We start from the raw sequence: 25,563 nt of genomic DNA on the forward strand, positions 1-25,563 counted from the left end.
AAGAAAAAAGTGTCTGGAACCGAAAAGACGTTCCTCAGCGAATTACTGTCTAGTATCAATACAGGGGTGTGTCTCACGGCCGGGCGAGGCCCCTAAAATTACGTCAAACATAATGTCCTGTTTGTTCAATAAATTTGTTTTTAAGTAATAAAAATAGTAAAAAACGACAAACTATATAAAATACATAGCAGCACCTCCATTACTTAGGGGTTGTGTATATGTCTGTGGGGTCTAGAACATTTGCGCAGAGCTGCAGTTCCCTCCTTCATCCAGCAGGTGGCAGCAGAAGTTCCTATAACCGTCATTCTGGATTGTGCGGCACGTTACAGTCTTCACCCACCCCACCCCCACCCCCCCACCCCGGATATATCATCATGCGACTCCGCCCACAGTTCAGAGGTCACTAAAGTTAAGCTCGGGGGCGCTGTCTGTGAGGTCGCTCAGGTCCTGATCGTCCAGGTCGCGGTCGCTCCGGCTCTTCCCGTCTCGGCTCGTGCTGGATTTTTCTCTGGACCCTATAAAAGCAACACAAGAAAGATGTGAGGAACCAGCGTTACAATGTGTCAGTGCAGCCTGAGGCGAGTATAGACCTAGGGCAGTGAGCGGCTGGCAGGATATGCTGGGGGTTGTAGTTCCACCACAGGTACAGACCACAAGGAGCAGGATACCTCGAGAGATCTCTGCCGCCGCGCTAAAGCTGTAAGACGTCTCCTCCGAGCTGATGTCCGCCAAACTGATCCGCGAGCGCAAATCATCCTCAGATGACGACTCCGACCGACTGAGCTCCCGCCTCCGCCCAGACCGCCGGCGCTCTATAAAGGATCAGAGAGGTTCATAATAATATACAAGAGGTGACATCACTGCTCTCCAGATATTATATATATATTATACAGGAGGTGACATCACTGCTCTCCAGATATCACATATATATTATACAGGAGGTGACATCACTGCTCTCCAGATATCATATATATATATTATACAGGAGGTGACATCACTGCTCTCCAGATATCATATATATATTATACAGGAGGTGACATCACTGCTCCCCAGATATATATATATATATTATACAGGAGGTGACATCACTGCTCTCCAGATATCATATATATATATTATACAGGAGGTGACATCACTGCTCCCCAGATATATATATATTATACAGGAGGTGACATCACTGCTCTCCAGATATCATATATATATATAATATACAGGAGGTGACATCACTGCTCTCCAGATATCATATATATATATTATACAGGAGGTGACATCACTGTTCTCCAGATATCATATATATATATTATACAGGAGGTGACATCACTGCTCTCCAGATATCATATATATATAATATACAGGAGGTGACATCACTGCTCTCCAGATATCATATATATATATTATACAGGAGGTGACATCACTGCTCTCCAGATATCATATATATATATTATACAGGAGGTGACATCACTGCTCTCCAGATATCATATATATATAATATACAGGAGGTGACATCACTGCTCTCCAGATATCATATATATATATTATACAGGAGGTGACATCACTGTTCTCCAGATATCATATATATATTATACAGGAGGTGACATCACTGCTCTCCAGATATCATATATATATAATATACAGGAGGTGACATCACTGCTCTCCAGATATCATATATATATATTATACAGGAGGTGACATCACTGCTCTCCAGATATCATATATATATATATATTATACAGGAGGTGACATCACTGCTCCCCAGATATTATATATATATTATACAGGAGGTGACATCACTGCTCCCCAGATATCATATATATATATATTATACAGGAGGTGACATCACTGCTCTCCAGATATCATATATATATATTATACAGGAGGTGACATCACTGCTCTCCAGATATCATATATATATATTATACAGGAGGTGACATCACTGCTCTCCAGATATCATATATATATATATTATACAGGAGGTGACATCACTGCTCCCCAGATATTATATATATATTATACAGGAGGTGACATCACTGCTCCCCAGATATCATATATATATATATTATACAGGAGGTGACATCACTGCTCCCCAGATATTATATATATATTATACAGGAGGTGACATCACTGCTCTCCAGATATCATATATATATATATTATACAGGAGGTGACATCACTGCTCTCCAGATATTATATATATATTATACAGGAGGTGACATCACTGCTCTCCAGATATCATATATATATATTATACAGGAGGTGACATCACTGCTCTCCAGATATCATATATATATATTATACAGGAGGTGACATCACTGCTCTCCAGATATCATATATATATATATTATACAGGAGGTGACATCACTGCTCCCCATATATCATATATATATATATTATACAGGAGGTGACATCACTGCTCCCCAGATATTATATATATATTATACAGGAGGTGACATCACTGCTCTCCAGATATCATATATATATATATTATACAGGAGGTGACATCACTGCTCCCCAGATATTATATATATATTATACAGGAGGTGACATCACTGCTCTCCAGATATCATATATATATATTATACAGGAGGTGACATCACTGCTCTCCAGATATCATATATATATATATTATACAGGAGGTGACATCACTGCTCTCCAGATATCATATATATATATATTATACAGGAGGTGACATCACTGCTCTCCAGATATCACATATATATATTATACAGGAGGTGACATCACTGCTCTCCAGATATCACATATATATATTATACAGGAGGTGACATCACTGCTCTCCAGATATCACATATATATATTATACAGGAGGTGACATCACTGCTCTCCAGATATCACATATATATATTATACAGGAGGTGACATCACTGCTCTCCAGATATCATATATATATATTATACAGGAGGTGACATCACTGCTCTCCAGATATCACATATATATATTATACAGGAGGTGACATCACTGCTCTCCAGATATCACATATATATATTATACAGGAGGTGACATCACTGCTCTCCAGATATCATATATATATATTATACAGGAGGTGACATCACTGCTCCCCAGATATCACATATATATATTATACAGGAGGTGACATCACTGCTCTCCAGATATCACATATATATATTATACAGGAGGTGACATCACTGCTCCCCAGATATCACATATATATATTATACAGGAGGTGACATCACTGCTCCCCAGATATCATATATATATATATTATACAGGAGGTGACATCACTGCTCCCCAGATATCATATATATATATATTATACAGGAGGTGACATCACTGCTCTCCAGATATCATATATATATATTATACAGGAGGTGACATCACTGCTCTCCAGATATCATATATATATATTATACAGGAGGTGACATCACTGCTCTCCAGATATCACATATATATTATACAGGAGGTGACATCACTGCTCTCCAGATATCATATATATATATATTATACAGGAGGTGACATCACTGCTCCCCAGATATTATATATATATTATACAGGAGGTGACATCACTGCTCTCCAGATATCATATATATATTATACAGGAGGTGACATCACTGCTCTCCAGATATCATATATATATATATTATACAGGAGGTGACATCACTGCTCCCCAGATATTATATATATATTATACAGGAGGTGACATCACTGCTCTCCAGATATCATATATATATATATATTATACAGGAGGTGACATCCCTGCTCTCCAGATATCATATATATATATATTATACAGGAGGTGACATCACTGCTCTCCAGATATCATATATATATATATATATTATACAGGAGGTGACATCACTGCTCTCCAGATATCATATATATATATATTATACAGGAGGTGACATCACTGCTCTCCAGATATCATATATATATTATACAGGAGGTGACATCACTGCTCTCCAGATATCATATATATATATATATTATACAGGAGGTGACATCACTGCTCTCCAGATATCATATATATATATATATTATACAGGAGGTGACATCACTGCTCCCCAGATATCATATATATATATATTATACAGGAGGTGACATCACTGCTCTCCAGATATCACATATATATATTATACAGGAGGTGACATCACTGCTCTCCAGATATCATATATATATTATACAGGAGGTGACATCACTGCTCCCCAGATATCATATATATATATTATACAGGAGGTGACATCACTGCTCTCCAGATATCATATATATATATTATACAGGAGGTGACATCACTGCTCTCCAGATATCACATATATATATTATACAGGAGGTGACATCACTGCTCTCCAGATATCATATATATATATATATATTATACAGGAGGTGACATCACTGCTCTCCAGATATCATATATATATATATTATACAGGAGGTGACATCACTGATCTCCAGATATCATATATATATTATACAGGAGGTGACATCACTGCTCTCCAGATATCATATATATATATATTATACAGGAGGTGACATCACTGCTCTCCAGATATCATATATATATATTATACAGGAGGTGACATCACTGCTCCCCAGATATCACATATATATATTATACAGGAGGTGACATCACTGCTCTCCAGATATTATATATATATATTATACAGGAGGTGACATCACTGCTCTCCAGATATCATATATATATATATTATACAGGAGGTGACATCACTGCTCTCCAGATATCACATATATATATTATACAGGAGGTGACATCACTGCTCCCCAGATATCACATATATATATTATACAGGAGGTGACATCACTGCTCCCCAGATATCATATATATATATTATACAGGAGGAGACATCACTGCTCTCCAGATATCATATATATATTATACAGGAGGTGACATCACTGCTCTCCAGATATCATATATATATATATTATACAGGAGGTGACATCACTGCTCTCCAGATATCACATATATATATTATACAGGAGGTGACATCACTGCTCCCCAGATATTATATATATATTATACAGGAGGTGACATCACTGCTCCCCAGATATTATATATATATTATACAGGAGGTGACATCACTGCTCTCCAGATATTATATATATATTATACAGGAGGTGACATCACTGCTCCCCAGATATTATATATATATTATACAGGAGGTGACATCACTGCTCCCCAGATATATATATATATTATACAGGAGGTGACATCACTGCTCCCCAGATATTATATATATATATATTATACAGGAGGTGACATCACTGCTCCCCAGATATTATATATATATATATTATACAGGAGGTGACATCACTGCTCTCCAGATATCATATATATATATTATACAGGAGGTGACATCACTGCTCTCCAGATATCATATATATATATTATACAGGAGGTGACATCACTGCTCTCCAGATATCATATATATATATTATACAGGAGGTGACATCACTGCTCCCCAGATATTATATATATATATATATATATATATATTATACAGGAGGTGACATCACTGCTCCCCAGATATTATATATATATATTATACAGGAGGTGACATCACTGCTCCCCAGATATTATATATATATATTATACAGGAGGTGACATCACTGCTCTCCAGATATCATATATATATTATACAGGAGGTGACATCACTGCTCTCCAGATATCATATATATATATATATATTATACAGGAGGTGACATCACTGCTCTCCAGATATCATATATATATATTATACAGGGGGTGACATCACTGCTCTCCAGATATCATATATATATATATTATACAGGAGGTGACATCACTGCTCCCCAGATATTATATATATATATATATATATATATATATATATTATACAGGAGGTGACATCACTGCTCTCCAGATATCATATATATATATATTATACAGGAGGTGACATCACTGCTCCCTCCCCAGATATTATATATATATTATACAGGAGGTGACATCACTGCTCTCCAGATATCATATATATATATTATACAGGAGGTGACATCACTGCTCCCCAGATATTATATATATATATTATACAGGAGGTGACATCACTGCTCTCCAGATATCATATATATATTATACAGGAGGTGACATCACTGCTCTCCAGATATCATATATATATATATATATTATACAGGAGGTGACATCACTGCTCTCCAGATATCATATATATATATTATACAGGAGGTGACATCACTGCTCTCCAGATATCATATATATATATATTATACAGGAGGTGACATCACTGCTCCCCAGATATTATATATATATATATATTATACAGGAGGTGACATCACTGCTCTCCAGATATCATATATATATATATTATACAGGAGGTGACATCACTGCTCCCCAGATATTATATATATATTATACAGGAGGTGACATCACTGCTCTCCAGATATCATATATATATATTATACAGGAGGTGACATCACTGCTCCCCAGATATTATATATATATTATACAGGAGGTGACATCACTGCTCTCCAGATATCATATATATATTATACAGGAGGTGACATCACTGCTCTCCAGATATCATATATATATTATACAGGAGGTGACATCACTGCTCTCCAGATATCATATATATATATATATATATATATATATATATATATATATATATATATATATATATATATATATATATATATATATATATATATATATATATATATATATTATACAGGAGGTGACATCACTGCTCTCCAGATATCATATATATATTATACAGGAGGTGACATCACTGCTCTCCAGATATCATATATATATATATATTATACAGGGGGTGACATCACTGCTCTCCAGATATCACATATATATATATATATTATACAGGAGGTGACATCACTGCTCTCCAGATATCATATATATATATTATACAGGAGGTGACATCACTGCTCTCCAGATATCATATATATATTATACAGGAGGTGACATCACTGCTCTCCAGATATCATATATATATATATATTATACAGGAGGTGACATCACTGCTCTCCAGATATCACATATATATATTATACAGGAGGTGACATCACTGCTCTCCAGATATCATATATATATATATTATACAGGAGGTGACATCACTGCTCCCCAGATATTATATATATATATTATACAGGAGGTGACATCACTGCTCTCCAGATATCATATATATATTATACAGGAGGTGACATCACTGCTCCCCAGATATTATATATATATTATACAGGAGGTGACATCACTGCTCCCCAGATATCATATATATATATATATTATACAGGAGGTGACATCACTGCTCTCCAGATATCATATATATATATATATTATACAGGAGGTGACATCACTGCTCTCCAGATATCATATATATATATTATACAGGAGGTGACATCACTGCTCTCCAGATATCATATATATATATTATACAGGAGGTGACATCACTGCTCTCCAGATATCACATATATATATTATACAGGAGGTAACATCACTGCTCTCCAGATATCATATATATATTATACAGGAGGTGACATCACTGCTCTCCAGATATCACATATATATATTATACAGGAGGTGACATCACTGCTCTCCAGATATCATATATATATATTATACAGGAGGTGACATCACTGCTCCCCAGATATTATATATATATTATACAGGAGGTGACATCACTGCTCCCCAGATATTATATATATATATTATACAGGAGGTGACATCACTGCTCTCCAGATATTATATATATATTATACAGGAGGTGACATCACTGCTCCCCAGATATTATATATATATATTATACAGGAGGTGACATCACTGCTCTCCAGATATCATATATATATATTATACAGGAGGTGACATCACTGCTCCCCAGATATTATATATATATATATTATACAGGAGGTGACATCACTGCTCCCCAGATATTATATATATATATATTATACAGGAGGTGACATCACTGCTCCCCAGATATCATATATATATTATACAGGAGGTGACATCACTGCTCCCCAGATATCATATATATATATATATTATACAGGAGGTGACATCACTGCTCTCCAGATATCATATATATATATATATATATATATATATATTATACAGGAGGTGACATCACTGCTCTCCAGATATCATATATATATATATATATTATACAGGAGGTGACATCACTGCTCCCCAGATATTATATATATATTATACAGGAGGTGACATCACTGCTCTCCAGATATCATATATATATATATATATATATTATACAGGAGGTGACATCACTGCTCCCCAGATATCATATATATATATATATTATACAGGAGGTGACATCACTGCTCCCCAGATATTATATATATATTATACAGGAGGTGACATCACTGCTCCCCAGATATTATATATATATTATACAGGAGGTGACATCACTGCTCTCCAGATATCATATATATATATTATACAGGAGGTGACATCACTGCTCTCCAGATATCATATATATATAATATACAGGAGGTGACATCACTGCTCCCCAGATATCATATATATATTATACAGGAGGTGACATCACTGCTCCCCAGATATTATATATATATATTATACAGGAGGTGACATCACTGCTCCCCAGATATTATATATATATTATACAGGAGGTGACATCACTGCTCTCCAGATATCATATATATATATTATACAGGAGGTGACATCACTGCTCTCCAGATATCATATATATATATTATACAGGAGGTGACATCACTGCTCTCCAGATATCATATATATATATATTATACAGGAGGTGACATCACTGCTCTCCAGATATCATATATATATTATACAGGAGGAGACATCACTGCTCTCCAGATATTATATATATATTATACAGGAGGTGACATCACTGCTCTCCAGAGATCATATATATATTATACAGGAGGTGACATCACTGCTCTCCAGAGATCATATATATATATATATATATATATATATTATACAGGAGGTGACATCACTGCTCTCCAGATATCATATATATATATTATACAGGAGGTGACATCACTGCTCCCCAGATATTATATATATATATATATATATATATATATTATACAGGAGGTGACATCACTGCTCCCCAGATATCATATATATATTATACAGGAGGTGACATCACTGCTCCCCAGATATCATATATATATTATACAGGAGGTGACATCACTGCTCCCCAGATATCATATATATATATATTATACAGGAGGTGACATCACTGCTCTCCAGATATCATATATATATTATACAGGAGGTGACATCACTGCTCTCCAGATATTATATATATATATTATACAGGAGGTGACATCACTGCTCCCCAGATATTATATATATATATATATATATATATATATATATATATTATACAGGAGGTGACATCCCTGCTCTCCAGATATCATATATATATATATTATACAGGAGGTGACATCACTGCTCTCCAGATATCATATATATATATATTATACAGGAGGTGACATCACTGCTCTCCAGATATCATATATATATTATACAGGAGGTGACATCACTGCTCCCCAGATATTATATATATATTATACAGGAGGTGACATCACTGCTCTCCAGATATCATATATATATTATACAGGAGGAGACATCACTGCTCTCCAGATATCATATATATATATTATACAGGGGGTGACATCACTGCTCTCCAGATATCATATATATATATTATACAGGAGGAGACATCACTGCTCCCCAGATATCACATATATATATATTATACAGGAGGTGACATCACTGCTCTCCAGATATCATATATATATAATATACAGGAGGTGACATCACTGCTCTCCAGATATCATATATATATTATACAGGAGGTGACATCACTGCTCTCCAGATATCATATATATATATATTATACAGGAGGTGACATCACTGCTCTCCAGATATCATATATATATATATTATACAGGAGGTGACATCACTGCTCTCCAGATATCATATATATATTATACAGGAGGTGACATCACTGCTCTCCAGATATCATATATATATATATTATACAGGAGGTGACATCACTGCTCTCCAGATATCATATATATATATATTATACAGGAGGTGACATCACTGCTCCCCAGATATCATATATATATTATACAGGAGGTGACATCACTGCTCCCCAGATATCATATATATATTATACAGGAGGTGACATCACTGCTCCCCAGATATTATATATATATTATACAGGAGGTGACATCACTGCTCTCCAGATATCATATATATATATTATACAGGAGGTGACATCACTGCTCTCCAGATATTATATATATATTATACAGGAGGTGACATCACTGCTCTCCAGATATCATATATATATATTATACAGGAGGTGACATCACTGCTCTCCAGATATCATATATATATATATATATATATATATATATATATATATATATATATTATACAGGAGGTGACATCACTGCTCTCCAGATATCATATATATATATATATATATTATACAGGAGGTGACATCACTGCTCCCCAGATATCATATATATATTATACAGGAGGTGACATCACTGCTCCCCAGATATCATATATATATATATTATACAGGAGGTGACATCACTGCTCTCCAGATATCATATATATATTATACAGGAGGTGACATCACTGCTCTCCAGATATTATATATATATATTATACAGGAGGTGACATCACTGCTCCCCAGATATTATATATATATATATATATATATTATACAGGAGGTGACATCCCTGCTCTCCAGATATCATATATATATATATATTATACAGGAGGTGACATCACTGCTCTCCAGATATCATATATATATATATTATACAGGAGGTGACATCACTGCTCTCCAGATATCATATATATATTATACAGGAGGTGACATCACTGCTCCCCAGATATTATATATATATTATACAGGAGGTGACATCACTGCTCTCCAGATATCATATATATATATTATACAGGGGGTGACATCACTGCTCCCCAGATATCACATATATATATTATACAGGAGGTGACATCACTGCTCTCCAGATATCATATATATATATTATACAGGAGGTGACATCACTGCTCTCCAGATATCATATATATATTATACAGGAGGTGACATCACTGCTCTCCAGATATCATATATATATATATTATACAGGAGGTGACATCACTGCTCTCCAGATATCATATATATATTATACAGGAGGAGACATCACTGCTCTCCAGATATTATATATATATTATACAGGAGGTGACATCACTGCTCTCCAGAGATCATATATATATTATACAGGAGGTGACATCACTGCTCTCCAGAGATCATATATATATTATACAGGAGGTGACATCACTGCTCTCCAGAGATCATATATATATATATATATATATATATATTATACAGGAGGTGACATCACTGCTCTCCAGATATCATATATATATATTATACAGGAGGTGACATCACTGCTCTCCAGATATTATATATATATTATACAGGAGGTGACATCACTGCTCTCCAGATATCATATATATATTATACAGGAGGTGACATCACTGCTCTCCAGATATCATATATATATATATATATATATATATATATATATATTATACAGGAGGTGACATCACTGCTCTCCAGATATCATATATATATATATATATTATACAGGAGGTGACATCACTGCTCCCCAGATATCATATATATATTATACAGGAGGTGACATCACTGCTCTCCAGATATCACATATATATATTATACAGGAGGTGACATCACTGCTCTCCAGATATCACATATATATATTATACAGGAGGTAACATCACTGCTCTCCAGATATCATATATATATTATACAGGAGGTGACATCACTGCTCTCCAGATATCACATATATATATTATACAGGAGGTGACATCACTGCTCTCCAGATATCATATATATATATATTATACAGGAGGTGACATCACTGCTCTCCAGATATCACATATATATATATATATTATACAGGAGGTGACATCACTGCTCTCCAGATATCATATATATATATTATACAGGAGGTGACATCACTGCTCTCCAGATATCATATATATATTATACAGGAGGTGACATCACTGCTCTCCAGATATCACATATATATATATATATATATATATTATACAGGAGGTGACATCACTGCTCTCCAGATATCATATATATATATATTATACAGGAGGTGACATCACTGCTCTCCAGATATCACATATATATATTATACAGGAGGTGACATCACTGCTCTCCAGATATCACATATATATATTATACAGGAGGTGACATCACTGCTCTCCAGAGATAGATAGATATATATTTCCTGATCGTCCTACGGCGGCACACCATGGGTTAACTCTCCTTCTAACCCCAGAACAGAAGAGTTAGTAAGCAGTATGCTAATACAGAAACAAGGTAATTAGGCATAATTTAGTAATTAGACAACTCCTAGCTAGGGTACAAAAGACCCCACAAAACGGAACACGTACTTAATTTTCTTCTGAAAGAAGACAGAAGAGCCTACAGAAGCAAGGCCCCAAACCCTCAGGCTTCTGGGGTCCCTGGGGTGAATTAAGGTCGTGTACTGGGGGCTCCCCTAGTTCTCCGACTACCTCCCCCCTCCTCCGGTACCTGCCTCCTTGATGGTGACGAATCGGGCCAGCGCTAGACGTTCCAGGACCGTTGCCCGCCGGTGGGGGGGTGAGTCTGTGGTCTCCGGTCACCCGGTGATTCACAAGTAAGTGCCGCCATTCTCATCTGCTGAAAGATTCATGCCGGCATCGCGCAGCGCGTCCCACGTGTCTTCCCTGCTAGTTTTCTAAGTGGGACGTGCGCGCGCAGGGGGAACTTCCGGCTGCAGTTGCCGAGATGCTGTCAGTGCGCAGCTCACGGCGGCGGTGCGCACTGCGCATGTGCGGTCTCTACAGCGCATAAAAGAGCAACCCTGACACTGAGAAGCTGCGCTTAACCTAAGCAGCAGACTTCTCAGTTGGAAGAGGTAAGGAGACTTCTCAGTTGGCAGAGGTAAAGAGACTTCTCAGTTGGCAGAGGTAAGGAGACTTCTCAGTTGGCAGAGGTAAGGAGACTTCTCAGTTGGCAGAGGTAAGGAGACTTCTCAGTTGGCAGAGGTAAGGAGACTTCTCAGTTGGCAGAGGTAAGGAGACTTCTCAGTTGGCAGAGGTAAGGAGACTTCTCAGTTGGCAGAGGTAAAGAGACTTCTCAGTTGGCAGAGGTAAGGAGACTTCTCAGTTGGCAGAGGTAAGGAGACTTCTCAGTTGGCAGAGGTAAGGAGACTTCTCAGTTGGCAGAGGTAAGGAGACTTCTCAGTTGGCAGAGGTAAGGAGACTTCTCAGTTGGCAGAGGTAAGGAGACTTCTCAGTTGGCAGAGGTAAGGAGACTTCTCAGTTGGCAGAGGTAAGGAGACTTCTCAGTTGGCAGAGGTAAGGAGACTTCTCAGTTGGCAGAGGTAAAGAGACTTCTCAGTTGGCAGAGGTAAGGAGACTTCTCAGTTGGCAGAGGTAAGGAGACTTCTCAGTTGGCAGAGGTAAAGAGACTTCTCAGTTGGCAGAGGTAAGGAGACTTCTCAGTTGGCAGAGGTAAGGAGACTTCTCAGTTGGCAGAGGTAAGGAGACTTCTCAGTTGGCAGAGGTAAAGAGACTTCTCAGTTGGCAGAGGTAAGGAGACTTCTCAGTTGGCAGAGGTAAAGAGACTTCTCAGTTGGCAGAAGTAAGGAGACTTCTCAGTTGGCAGAGGTAAGGAGAATCCAAAGCTTTCCCCAAAAGCTCCGAGTGCCCCATACAGTGTTCTTAAGTCTAATAAAAGTATTTCCTCCCTTAGATGTCCCAATCGAGGAGGAAAAGGTCCAGAAAATCAAATCCCGCCATAGAGAATGTACTAAGTGCAAGCAGCCCTTACCTGATGAGCGGCAGGATGACATCTGTTCATTATACGCTGCACCCCCGCACACCTCAGCCCCAGTGGATCCTAAAGCCTTTCTGAGATGGTTTAGAACGGAGTTGCTCTCCACCTTTTCGGAAGTTAAGGCGTCTATGGGTGTAAAAAAGCACAAAGCATCTCATAAGGAGCCGTCTCCCTCCTCATCATCATCATCTGACTCCAATGATTCAAGCAGCTCGGAGCCGATAGAAGTCAAGGAGGTTGAGATTCCAGAAGACCTTTACCTGTTGGACAAGGATAAGGTGCACACACTGATAGCGGCGACCAAAGAGGTCCTTGAGAGCAGTGAGGATGTCTCTCAAAAATTACAGAGAGACCAGCTATATTTTTTTTCCTCCGTCTAATGATAGGTTGTTACCATCACACCCCATTATTAAAGACTGGTCAAAACCAGAAAAATATACTGATCCTGGTTCAAGACTACGCACCACCTATACACTCTCTCCAGCGGCTTATGAAGAGTGGGAAAATCCACACAAAGTGGACCTAGCAGCAGCCAACTTGACAAAGAAAGCCATCTTTCCATCCGAGGAATCGACCTTACTGCCGGATCCAATGGAGAGGAAGGCAGACCTCCTATGCAAGAAGTCATATGGATCAGCAGCCGTAGCAGCGTCGTCACTACCAGTCGCTAGAGCCCTACGAATCTGGGTGTCAGATCTGGCCCGGGATATTAAGGATGGGGTGTCCCGAAAAGACCTCCTGAAAAGCTTCCCACTGATTAAGTCTGCGACGGAGTTTCTATGTGACGCCCCGCTGGACGTCATGAAGTTCTCTTCTAGGACCTTAGCATTGTCCAACGCGACAAGAAGAGCCCTGTGGATCAAGAACTGGGGGGGGGGGGAGATATATCTTCCAAAAACAGCTTTGTGAAGCTCCCTTTTCCAGGTAGAAGGAGTCGGTACTCGAGTCCATTCAGAAAAAGGGGGAATTTTCGTCAGACTGGTGCAAGACGTCAGTACCCCAAGAAGCAGGAGTCCGCAGCTTCAAAGAAGAAGCCATTTCTGCATAAAGACAAGGACCAATGACGCCAGGATACAATTGCACCCAGTGGGAGGCAGACTTCAAGCCTTTGTGAATATCTGGTCCCAAACCTCCTCAGATGCCTGGGTGTCAGATACAGTGGAAAACGGATAAACCCTAGAACTTCGGTCAATCCCTCCAGACAAGTTTATGGTGAATCGAGCTTCTCCAATAGTCTCGGATTTAATCCAGCAATTTCTTCTCAAAAGAGCATTAGAAGAAGTTCCAGTAGGAGAGCGAGGAACGGGGGTTCTACTCCCCCATCTTTGCGGTACCCAAGTCCAGCGGCGACTGGAGATTAGTCATAGATTTGTCAGATCTCAACAAATTCTTTGTGAAGAAGCGGTTCAAAATGGAATCGATAAAGTCGGCGGTCCTAGACATCCAGAAAGGGGACTATATGGCATCACTGGACCTCCAGGATGCATACCTGCATATTCCAGTCCGACCATCTCACCGCAGGTTTCTTCGCATAGCAGTGAAGAGTCAAGGTCACATCAGGCACCTTCAATTTACCTGTATTCACTTCGGGATAACGTCAGCACCCACGAGTCTTCACGAAAGTTGTCGTGGTCCTGGTAGCCCATCTAAGGCTATTGGGCATTCATGTGACACCGTACCTGGATGACTGGCTTATCAAAGCCCGGTCGAAACAACTCCTCATCAGCCATCTCCAAGTAGTGATAGAAGTCCTGAACAACCATGGGTTTCTCATAAACTACAACAAGTCACACTTAATATCCACTCAGAGAATTACCTTTCTGGGATTTATAGTGGACTCCAGCCGGATGAGGTTGTTTTTATTGGAAGAGAGGTCGACCAACATCTTCCAGAATCTCCAAGCTCTGTTAAGTCTCCAGACATGCACAATTCGTCATGCCATGAAGATACTGGGACTCTTAACATCATCAATAGAGGCTGTCTTGTGGGCGAAGTCACATCAGGAGTCTCCAGTCACACATCATCCTGTCCAGGTGGGACAAGTCTCCATCGTCCCTGGATTCTACTATTCATCTTCCGAGGAGACTCGAGAAAGATCTTCTGTGGTGGCTGAATCCTCTGCGTTTCCTCCAGGGCAGGAGTCTGATATGTCCCCAACCGATTGTCCTCACTACGGATGCCTCCGCCTACGGTTGGGGTGCCCATGTCAGAAGCCTGTGGGTGCAAAAAGTCTGGAGAAGGGAAGAAGCAGCGAAATCCTCCAATTTCAAGGAGATGAAAGAAGTCTTCCTGGCACTGAAACACTCCAGAGACACCCTGAAGAACCACCATGTGCAAGTTCAGACGGACAATTTTCCAGCTGTTTTCTATATAAACAAGCAAGGTGGCCCCAGGAGCAGAGAATTTCAGAAGTTATGTGCACGAATGATGAGCTGGGCAGAGAAGAATCTGCTCTCCATCTCAGCGGTCCACATAAGAGGTGTACAGAACTCCAGGGCCGATTGGCTGAGCAGGAAGAAGATCTTGCCGGGAGAATGGGGTCTCAACCCGAAAGTTTTCCGAATGCTGGTGAAGAAATGGGGATCGCCGACGATGGATGTCTTCGCCTCTCAAGAGAACAGGAAACTGCCACAGTTCTTCTCTCTCTCTCTCCAGCGGGTCACCCCTTCGCAGTAGACGGCCTGTCGGTAACTTGGAGGGGGGATGTTCATCTATGCCTTCCCCCCCTTCCGTTAATTCCTCGGGTGCTCAGGAAAATCCTCGACGAGCAAGTCCATGCAATAGTGATCATGCCCTTCTGGCCACGACGGGCATGGTTTCAACTCGCCTGGGAAACATCGAAAGGAGACTTCCTCAAGCTCCCTCCAATAGAAGATCTCCTCCTACAAGGAGGCCTCCTTCACCCAGACAGCCTAGACCTGACGGCATGGAATTTGAACAGATTGGGTTAGAAGAACAAGGCTTTGCCTCGTGTGATCGATACATTGATGGCTTCCAGAAAAACAGTCTACGGTTAAAATCTATGCAAGAATATGGCACCTCTATTCAGGTTGGTGTTCTAGGAAACAGCTGAATCCTTCCGAAACAACCACTCTTTTACTCTTCCTTCAGGAAGGATTTGAAAAAGGCCTGAAGCCCAACACCCTAAAGGTGCAGGTTACAGCGATCAATGCGCATCTGAATGGTCTTTTCTCAAGCTCCAGCATCGTCTCCAGATTCTTCAGGGATCTGAGGAAATTACGACCACCGTATTGTCACCCATTACCATCTTGGGATTTACCGTTGGTCCTAAAAAGACTGTGTAAAGATCCGTTTGGACCACTACGTTCCACATCCCTGAAATGGCTTTCCCTGAAAACACTTTTTTTGATTGCAATCACCTCAGCCAGGCGGATTGGCGAACTACAAGCCTTATCATGTAGAGAGCCATACTTGAGAGTCCTACCCAATGCGGTAATCCTCAGAACAATGCCAGGGTTCTTCCCAAAGTTCCATCAGTCCAAAACCTGAACCAGGAGTTGGTCCTACCAGCATTGTTGGAGAAGGATGGTGAAGATCTACACCTCCTAGATGTGAGAAGAGCGGTTCTGATGTACCTAGAAAGGACCTCGTCATTTAGATCATCCGAAGCCGCCTTCGTCCTATATCAAGGTGAGAAGAAAGGAAGGAAAGCTAGCAAAGCCTCCTTGGCCAGATGGGTCAGAGACACTATTCGGTGTTGCTACGAGTTTAAAGGGTCAACATCATCTCTTTGTCACTCAACGCGCTCAACGGCAACCTCCTGGGCGGAGAAGTTCCACGTTCCCTTAGACCAAATTTGCCGGGCGGCAACCTGGGCGTCACTGACGACCTTCATGAAGCACTATCGGCTGGACATCTCTGCCTCTGAGGGGTCAGTTTTTGGTGCAAGTGTGATTCAAGGAGCTGGTAGTATTTAGTTCCCCCCTGTTATCTTTTGTTACCTGGACTGCTTTACAAGTCCCATGTTGTGCCGCCGTAGGACGATCAGGAAGTAGGAAATTTGTGCCCTTACCTGAAATTTCCTTTTCCTGGAGTCCATAGGCGGCACAACTTTATCCCTCCCTAAATAAATTTCTTTATTGCTGCAAACTATACGAGTGTTCCCTGTTTTGTGGGGTCTTTTGTACCCTAGCTAGGAGTTGTCTAAATGACTAATTATGCCTAATTACCTTGTTTCTGTATTAGCATACTGCTTACTAACTCTTCTGTTCTGGAGTTAGAAGGAGAGTTAACCCATGGTGTGCCGCCTATTGACTCCAGGAAAAGGAAATTTCAGGTAAGGAACTATATATATATATATATATATATATATATATATATATATATATATATATATATATATATATATATGCCATATATATATGCCACACCCCCACAACTTACAAAGTAAAAACAAAAGGAAAAATAGCCAGCACAACAACCTAATACACAGGTGCCCGCTGCTGTGGCAAATACAAAATGTACAATATATTAGGTTGTTGTGCTGGCTATTTTTCCTTTTGTTTTTACTTTGTAAGTTGTGGGGGTGTGGCACCCTCTTTAGCCGTGCACCCCACCCCTCTCAGAATGGAGGTGGTTTAGTCAATGGCTGATCCAACATGTCACACAGTTAGAGGCTATATGCACAGCAGAGGTGAGTTATCATGTTAGGGTCCCATCCGATATGAGGCCACCTCCGTGTGGTGGATGGGGGGGGGGGGGGGGGACACATTTTGATCAAAAAGTGCGCTAAGAGCCTCCATTTTTTGACCAAGAGTGCTGTTGCAACTTTTTTTTTGTACAATAAATATATATATATATATATAATAAAAATAATTAATTATATATATAATAATCGAGCACAACGTCCCATTATGGGCTCAGGTGGTAAATGTACACCCTGCACCCTCAAAAGGTTACATCACATTATATATAGTGATTGCACTGACCCGGCCGGTTGCTCGGCGCTCTATTGGTATGCACTTTCCCCTCCAGAATTCTCACATTTTCCATCAGGTCTCGTATTGATGATCTGTGGATGATAAATAGAAGATTTTTATTTTTAGTTCACCAGAGATTATTTATAGTGGCCATTTTCTTTGAACAGACCGCCCCCTCCAGAGACGATTCTCTCCCCCCCCCCCCCCACCCCCACGAGAAGAAGATTACCTGCCCCCCCACCTCTCTCCGCCCCCAGAGAAGACGACTGTTGAATGTAATTTTGTGTCCCCACATGGTACCTGATCAGCAGTAGATCCCTCTGCACCCCCTGGGTGTCGGCCCGCGCCCGTTCCAGCTCCTGTGTCTGCGTCTGATGGCCGCTCAGTATTCTCTCCAGCGCCTGCGGGAGAGCAGAGACGTATTACACGTGTGACCGCAGCGATCAGCACCGTTCACCATATAACCCCCCCCCCCCACACATACCGCAGCGTTCTTCTCCTGTGCCCGCCTCAGCTCCTGCCCGTCAGAGATTTGGCGCATTACGTCGTCTTCTTGTCGTCCTACAGAGAAATAACATGAAAAGTCTCCAGGATCTTATAGTAAATATAACAGCGCCCCTCCCCCGCAGGAGACACTCACGTAACCTCTGGTGCATGTAGTCTGTGTCCCTCCGGAGGCTTTCATACTCCTTCCAAATCAGCTTCTTACTGAAAGTGACAAATATTATATCACATCGACACAGTCCTCTCTATCCCCTCCCTGCACTCATCTCTATGGTAATATCAGCGGCACAGTCCTCTCTATCCCCTCCCTGCACTCATCTCTATGGTAATATCAGCTGTACAGTCCTCTCTATCCTTTTCCTGAACTCATCTCTATGATCATAGAGCGAACTGTGTGGTCATACAGTTACAGCTGCACAGTCTTCTCTATCCCCTCCCTGCACTCATCTCTATGGTAATATCATCTGCACAGTCCTCTCTGTCCCCTCCCTGCACTCATCTCTATGGTAATATCATCTGCACAGTCCTCTCTGTCCCCTCCCTGCACTCATCTCTATGGTAATATCATCTGCACAGTCCTCTCTGTCCCCTCCCTGCACTCATCTCTATGGTAATATCAGCTGCACAGTCCTCTCTATCCCCTCCCTGCACTCATCTCTATGATCATACTTACGTTTCGTTCACTTCCTGTAAGACGCTGGCGGCGGAGCGCAGTGAGGGGCTGGACACACGGGTGGTGGAATCCCTCACTCTGTCCTCCAGGTGGCGCAGTTCGCTGGACAGCTCTTGCCTCAGTCCTTCCATCTTCCTCTCCAGCAATGACTCCGATGTATCCGGCCCCCGCGAGGCTCCATGTCGCCGCACCTCATCTGTACAATTGGGGGGAAACATTACAGATACCCAGCATGGGTCACATGACAGCCCCCGGAATCTGGTAATACTACAGCGAGACATCCAGGATTTATTACAGACGCGTCACATGATTAGTTTAAACAACCTAATCCAATCGGAATGTCACTTATTATGGTGAATCCGGCGGACATTATAATCTGATTACATCTGTAACCCTTCGCCTCCTACCTTCCAGGCTCTGTATGCGCTGGATATGAAGGTCACGGTCTCGCTCCAGACGTCCGATAGCCTGATGTAAGGAAGTGATCATCTGCGGAGACAAGGGAAAAATCATCTGCAGGAATTATAGGAAAAATTATCTATTGTTTAACCCCTTAAGGCAGTGTTTCCCAACCAGGTTGCCTCACTACAACTCCCAGCATAGATATATAGACGACGTCTTTATACAGGCAGTTTACAAAACTCATTGTCGTATCCTACTATAGTGTTTTCCAACCAGGGTGCCTCCAGCTGTTGCAAAACTACAACTCCCAGCATAGATATATAGACGACGTCTTTAGTAGGATATGACAATGAGTTTTGTAAACTGCCTGCATATAGACGTCGTCTATGTATCTATGCTGGGAGTTATAGTTTTGCCACAGCTGGAGGCGCCCTGGTTGGGAAACAATATAGTAGGATAAGACAATGAGTTTTGTAAACTGCCTGTATATAGTGTTTCCCAACCAGGGCGCCTTCAGCTGTTGCAAAACTACAACTCCCAGCATAGATATATAGACGACGTCTTTATGCAGGCAGTTTAGAAAACTCATTGTCATATCCTACTTATAGCGTTTCCCAACCAGGGCGCCTCCAGCTGTTGCAAAACTACAACTCTCATCATGCCCGGACAGCCTTCGGCTGTCTGGGCATGAGAGTTGTAGTTTTGCAACAGCTGGAGGCACCCTGGCTGGGACACACTGCCTTAAAGACACAGGGACTTATTTTTACACTTTCGTTTTTTCCTTCTCGCCTTCTAATAACCATAACGCTTTAATTTCCCACTACAGACCCACATGAGGCTTCTTGTTCTTTTATGCCGAATTAATTGCACTTTGTAATGACTTATTTTTACCACAAGATCTAGGGCAAAATTTTAAAACAACAAAACACAATTGTGCAACTTTTAGGGGTTTTATTTCTTTATTCTGTAGGTCCATACGATTACTAAGATACCCCATTCATATAGGTTTTTTTCATTTTACAACTTTTATAAAATTATAATTTTTATTAATAAAATATATCTGCTTGAAATCCTCCCCTTCTGACCCCATAAACTTTTAATTTCTCGGTATACAGGGATGTGCGACGGTCATTTTTTTGCGCCGTGATCTGTAGTTTTTATCACGACCAATTTTTTGTATTTATTTTTATTTTATTGGACTTTTTGATCCCTTTTTACTTATTTATTCTGGTATAGGAAGTGGCCAAAAATGTGCAATTCAGGCTATCTGCTGACATCACAAGCACAGAGCTCTCTGCTGACATCACAAGCACAGAGCTCTCTGCTGACATCATGACCACAGTGCTCTCTGCTGACATATCTGTCCATTTTAGGAACTGTCCAGAGCAGCATATGTTTTCTATGGGGATTTTCTCCTACTCTGGACAGTTCTTAAAATGGACAGAGATGTCAGCAGAGAGCACTGTGGTCATGATGTCAGTAGAGAGCTCTGTGTTCCAAAAAGAAAAGAATTTCCTCTGTAGTATTCAGCAGCTAATAAGTACTGGAAGGATTAAGATTTTTTTTATATAAGTACCTTACAAATCTGTTTAACTTTCTGGCACCAGTTGATAAAAATAAAATAAAAATAATAAGTTTTCCACCGGAGTACCCCTTTAATCAGTGTTTGGGCACTATGCTTATACAGCCTGCCATAAAACAGCATTATTCAGTGTTATCAGCGCTCTGCAAGTACAGCCTGCCTGTATATTCAGAGCGCTGATCCGATGGTACAGGTAGGGATCCTCCCAGCTGTTGTCTTAACTGATCCGGACCCCTCAATTTTATGGCGGAGGTCTAGATCTGCCCCCACAACATGATTTTAGCCATTCTAGATCCCACAATCGACTTTGATCGCAGAATACAAAGGGTTAATGCCAGACCAATGGCAAGATCGCCGATGTCCAGCATCAGCGGCGAGTCCCAGCTGCTTATAGCAGCCATTACTTACTGGCTTTGAAGCGAGCGCCACGTCAAATTTTGGGTTCAGGTGGTAAATGTATAATCCGAACCCTCAAAGGGTTAAATCACATTTTTACGTTAAACCTATTTAAGAATTTTTGCTCAAGTTTCTTCTAATTTTCTTTATTTATTTATTTTTTTTACTATGTAGATCAGTGGTTTCCAAACTGTGAACCTCCAGATGTTGTAGAACTACAACTCAGCATGCCAAGACAGCCAGGGCTATCCGGGCATGCTGGGAGTTGTAGTACTGCCACAGGTTAAGAACATCCCATCAATGCTGGATTTGTGTGGGTCCGACCCCCCGGGATGGCGAGGAGGCCGCGGTAAATACGGGTGCAGCTCGTACCTTGGCCTGTGCCAGCAGTTGGCTGCTCAGATTCACCATGTCCTCAGAGGAGACCTGCGCGGCGCAAGCTGCCGGCGTGTACAGGGACGCGGGTTTAATGGTCGACAAGTCACCGTACGCGGCTCCTCTTCTGACAGTCGGAGAATCATAGAGAGAATCTGCAAAAAAACACACAAAATAAATGTAATCATAATATTAAGAAATCTCCAGAATATTCTGTTCTATCAGATATTAAAGGGCCAGCGTCCAATATTACAATTAAAGGGGTACTCCGGTGGATAACAATTTTCCAATCAACTGGCTCTAGAAAGTTCTACAGATTTGTAAATTACTTCTATATAAAAATCTCAATCCTTCCAGTACTTATCAGCTGCTGTATGCTCCACAGGAAGTTGTGTGGTTCTTTCCAGTCTGACCACAGTGCTCTCTGCTGACACCTCTGACCAAGTGAGGAACTGTCCGGAGCAGGAGCAAATCCCCATAGCAAACCTCTCCTGCTCTGGCCCTTTAATATCTGGAAGGATTAAGATTTTTATATAGAAGTAATTTACAAATCTGTAGAACTTTCTGGAACCAATTGATTTGGGAAAAACATTTTTTTTCCACCAGAGCACCCCTTTAAAGGGGTACTCCGGCCCTAAGACATCTTTTCTCCCATCAAAAGGATAGATGATAAGATGTCATCGCGGGGGTCCCCCACAATCTCTCATGCAGCTGCACAGTGTGATGTTCGCTCCGTGTCCGAAGGGTCACGACTACAGGGCCGGAGTTTAGTGACGTCATGGCTCCGCCCCTTGTGACTTCACACCCCACCCCCTCAATGCAAGTCTATGGGAGGGGGCGTGACGGACATCACGCCCCCTCCCATAGACTTGCATTGACGGGGCGGGGCATGGCAGCACGAGGAGGCGGAGCCGTGACCTCCTGATACTTCGCCCCCTGATCCTCGCTCTGTGCAGCTGAAAAAAGCGGGTGCTGCAGGAGAGATTGCGGGGGTCCCCAGCAGCAGGACCCCCGCGATGACATCTTATCCCCTGTACTTTTGATAGGGGATAAAGGATTTAGCACCAGAGTGCCCCTTTAAGTCTTGTCAGTGTATACAGTAGCCTCCAAACTCTGCACCTCCAGCAGCAAAACTACAACTCTCAGCATGCCCGGACAGCCAACGGCTGTCCGGGCATGCTGGGAGTTGTAGTTTTGCAGCATCTTGTGGTTCGCAGTTTGGAGGCGACTGTCAGAGAGAATTGACTACACTGATACACTGTAACAAAAAGCATCAGCTGGAGAGGATCGGAGGGTTTCTTTAGTCTCTGGGTAAAATCTAAGAATGTTTCCATTTACTGACAGCAAGCAGAGATCCTGGAACCAGTGAAGACACCAGACACTAAGTACATTACAAAGTCCCCGGTCCTTATCCTAGATTACGGACTAATAGGTGACACTGTAAGAAAACAGTGGGATACACTCCGAGACCATGTATCTAACTCCCCAGAGTATGACACCTAATGGGCCCTTAGACACAGACCGAGGGGCGTCCACTGGTTTTGGGGTGGGGATTTACCTTTGGTGACGTCTCCTCGGGTGTACAGCCGCTCCTGTGCAGGAAACAGAGCGAATGTCAGATCTGAGCAAAAACAACACAATGTAACAAAACCTCACCGGAGAAATTATCGTAAATAATCGTAATAAAAAAAGTTTGGAGATTCTAATAGACTCTTTGTCTCAATTCTGCCAAATTTTCAAGATCTCCGCTTGCTCTAAGTGAATGGGAGCAGAGAAGACTCATCCTGACCGGTATCTTTTCACAGCTGAGGGTTTGTTACAATGCATCAGGACAGACAATTCTCTGCGAGCTAAAGACATACACCAGCACACGTCTGTTTGTTACAATGTATCAGTGCAGGTCACATGAATCAGCCCAAGGATTGTGCAGACTGGATACAACTGTTACGAACCCTCTGCTGTGAGAAGCGTTTATTTACATTGATGTACAAAGTCTATTAGAAAGCGGCAGAACTTCTTATCCCGATCTATAGATTTGGGTTTATTATCAGCAGACCTGACGTCGGCCCTTTAAGGAGCGCAGCGCGATTACAGCGAGGAGCGGGTGGGAGGGCTCATTAGTAGTCAATGGCGGCTCCTATGTACAATAGCGCAGTCGCAGCCTCTCACCTTGACCTTTGCCATGCTGTCGTCTGCGGCGGTCAGGAGGGCGTCCAGCTTGGAGTCCCAGTTCATGGAGGCGTCAGATCCTGGAAATCCCTAAAAATAAAAAAGTCTGAATTTTTTTAAATATATGACTAAAGACGAACATCACAGCTGAGGGTTTGTTACAATGTATCTTGTCTATACAATAATCTATGGCCGTGGTCTCTGACCTGTTGCACTAAAGCTGTTGGAAAACTACAAGGTTGGCAAACTGATACATTGTAACAAACTAATACCTGCACTGATACATTGTAACAAACTAATACCCACACTGATACATTGTAACAAACTAATACCAGCACTGATACATTGTAACAAACTAATACCCGCACTGATACAGTGTAACAAACTAATACCCGCACTGATACATTGTAACACACAGACTACTACATGCACTGATACATTGTAACAAACTAATACCAGCACTGATACATTGTAACACAGACTAATACCCGCACTGATACATTGTAACAAACTAATACATGCACTGATACATTGTAACACACAGACTAATACCTGCACTGATACATTGTAACACAAACTAATACCCGCACT

General features: G+C 41.0%; 1 protein-coding gene across 2 annotated transcripts; it reads right to left on the minus strand.

Annotated features, from left to right (window-relative positions):
• Nucleotides 1–340: 340 nt before the first annotated feature.
• On the minus strand, nucleotides 341–25,110 carry LOC130283495 (myosin-2 heavy chain, non muscle-like). 2 transcript variants are annotated; one of them, XM_056533098.1, is made up of 11 exons: nucleotides 24,973–25,110; nucleotides 24,362–24,395; nucleotides 22,801–22,958; nucleotides 20,456–20,537; nucleotides 20,049–20,244; nucleotides 19,512–19,579; nucleotides 19,356–19,432; nucleotides 19,172–19,272; nucleotides 18,881–18,963; nucleotides 669–812; nucleotides 341–515 (listed from the first exon to the last, which is right to left on the minus strand). In XM_056533098.1, the coding sequence occupies exons 1-11, from the start codon at nucleotides 25,036–25,038 to the stop codon at nucleotides 394–396; spliced, it is 1,131 nt and encodes a 376-aa protein (XP_056389073.1). In that variant the 5' UTR covers nucleotides 25,039–25,110; the 3' UTR covers nucleotides 341–393. The 2 variants fall into 2 exon arrangements, with proteins under 2 accessions (XP_056389073.1, XP_056389074.1); XM_056533099.1 differs by lacking the exon at nucleotides 24,362–24,395 and having other exon boundaries at nucleotides 24,973–25,064.
• Nucleotides 25,111–25,563: the final 453 nt, after the last annotated feature.

The sequence above is a fragment of the Hyla sarda genome, chromosome 7 (assembly GCF_029499605.1).
Source record: "Hyla sarda isolate aHylSar1 chromosome 7, aHylSar1.hap1, whole genome shotgun sequence".
NCBI lineage: Eukaryota > Metazoa > Chordata > Amphibia > Anura > Hylidae > Hyla > Hyla sarda.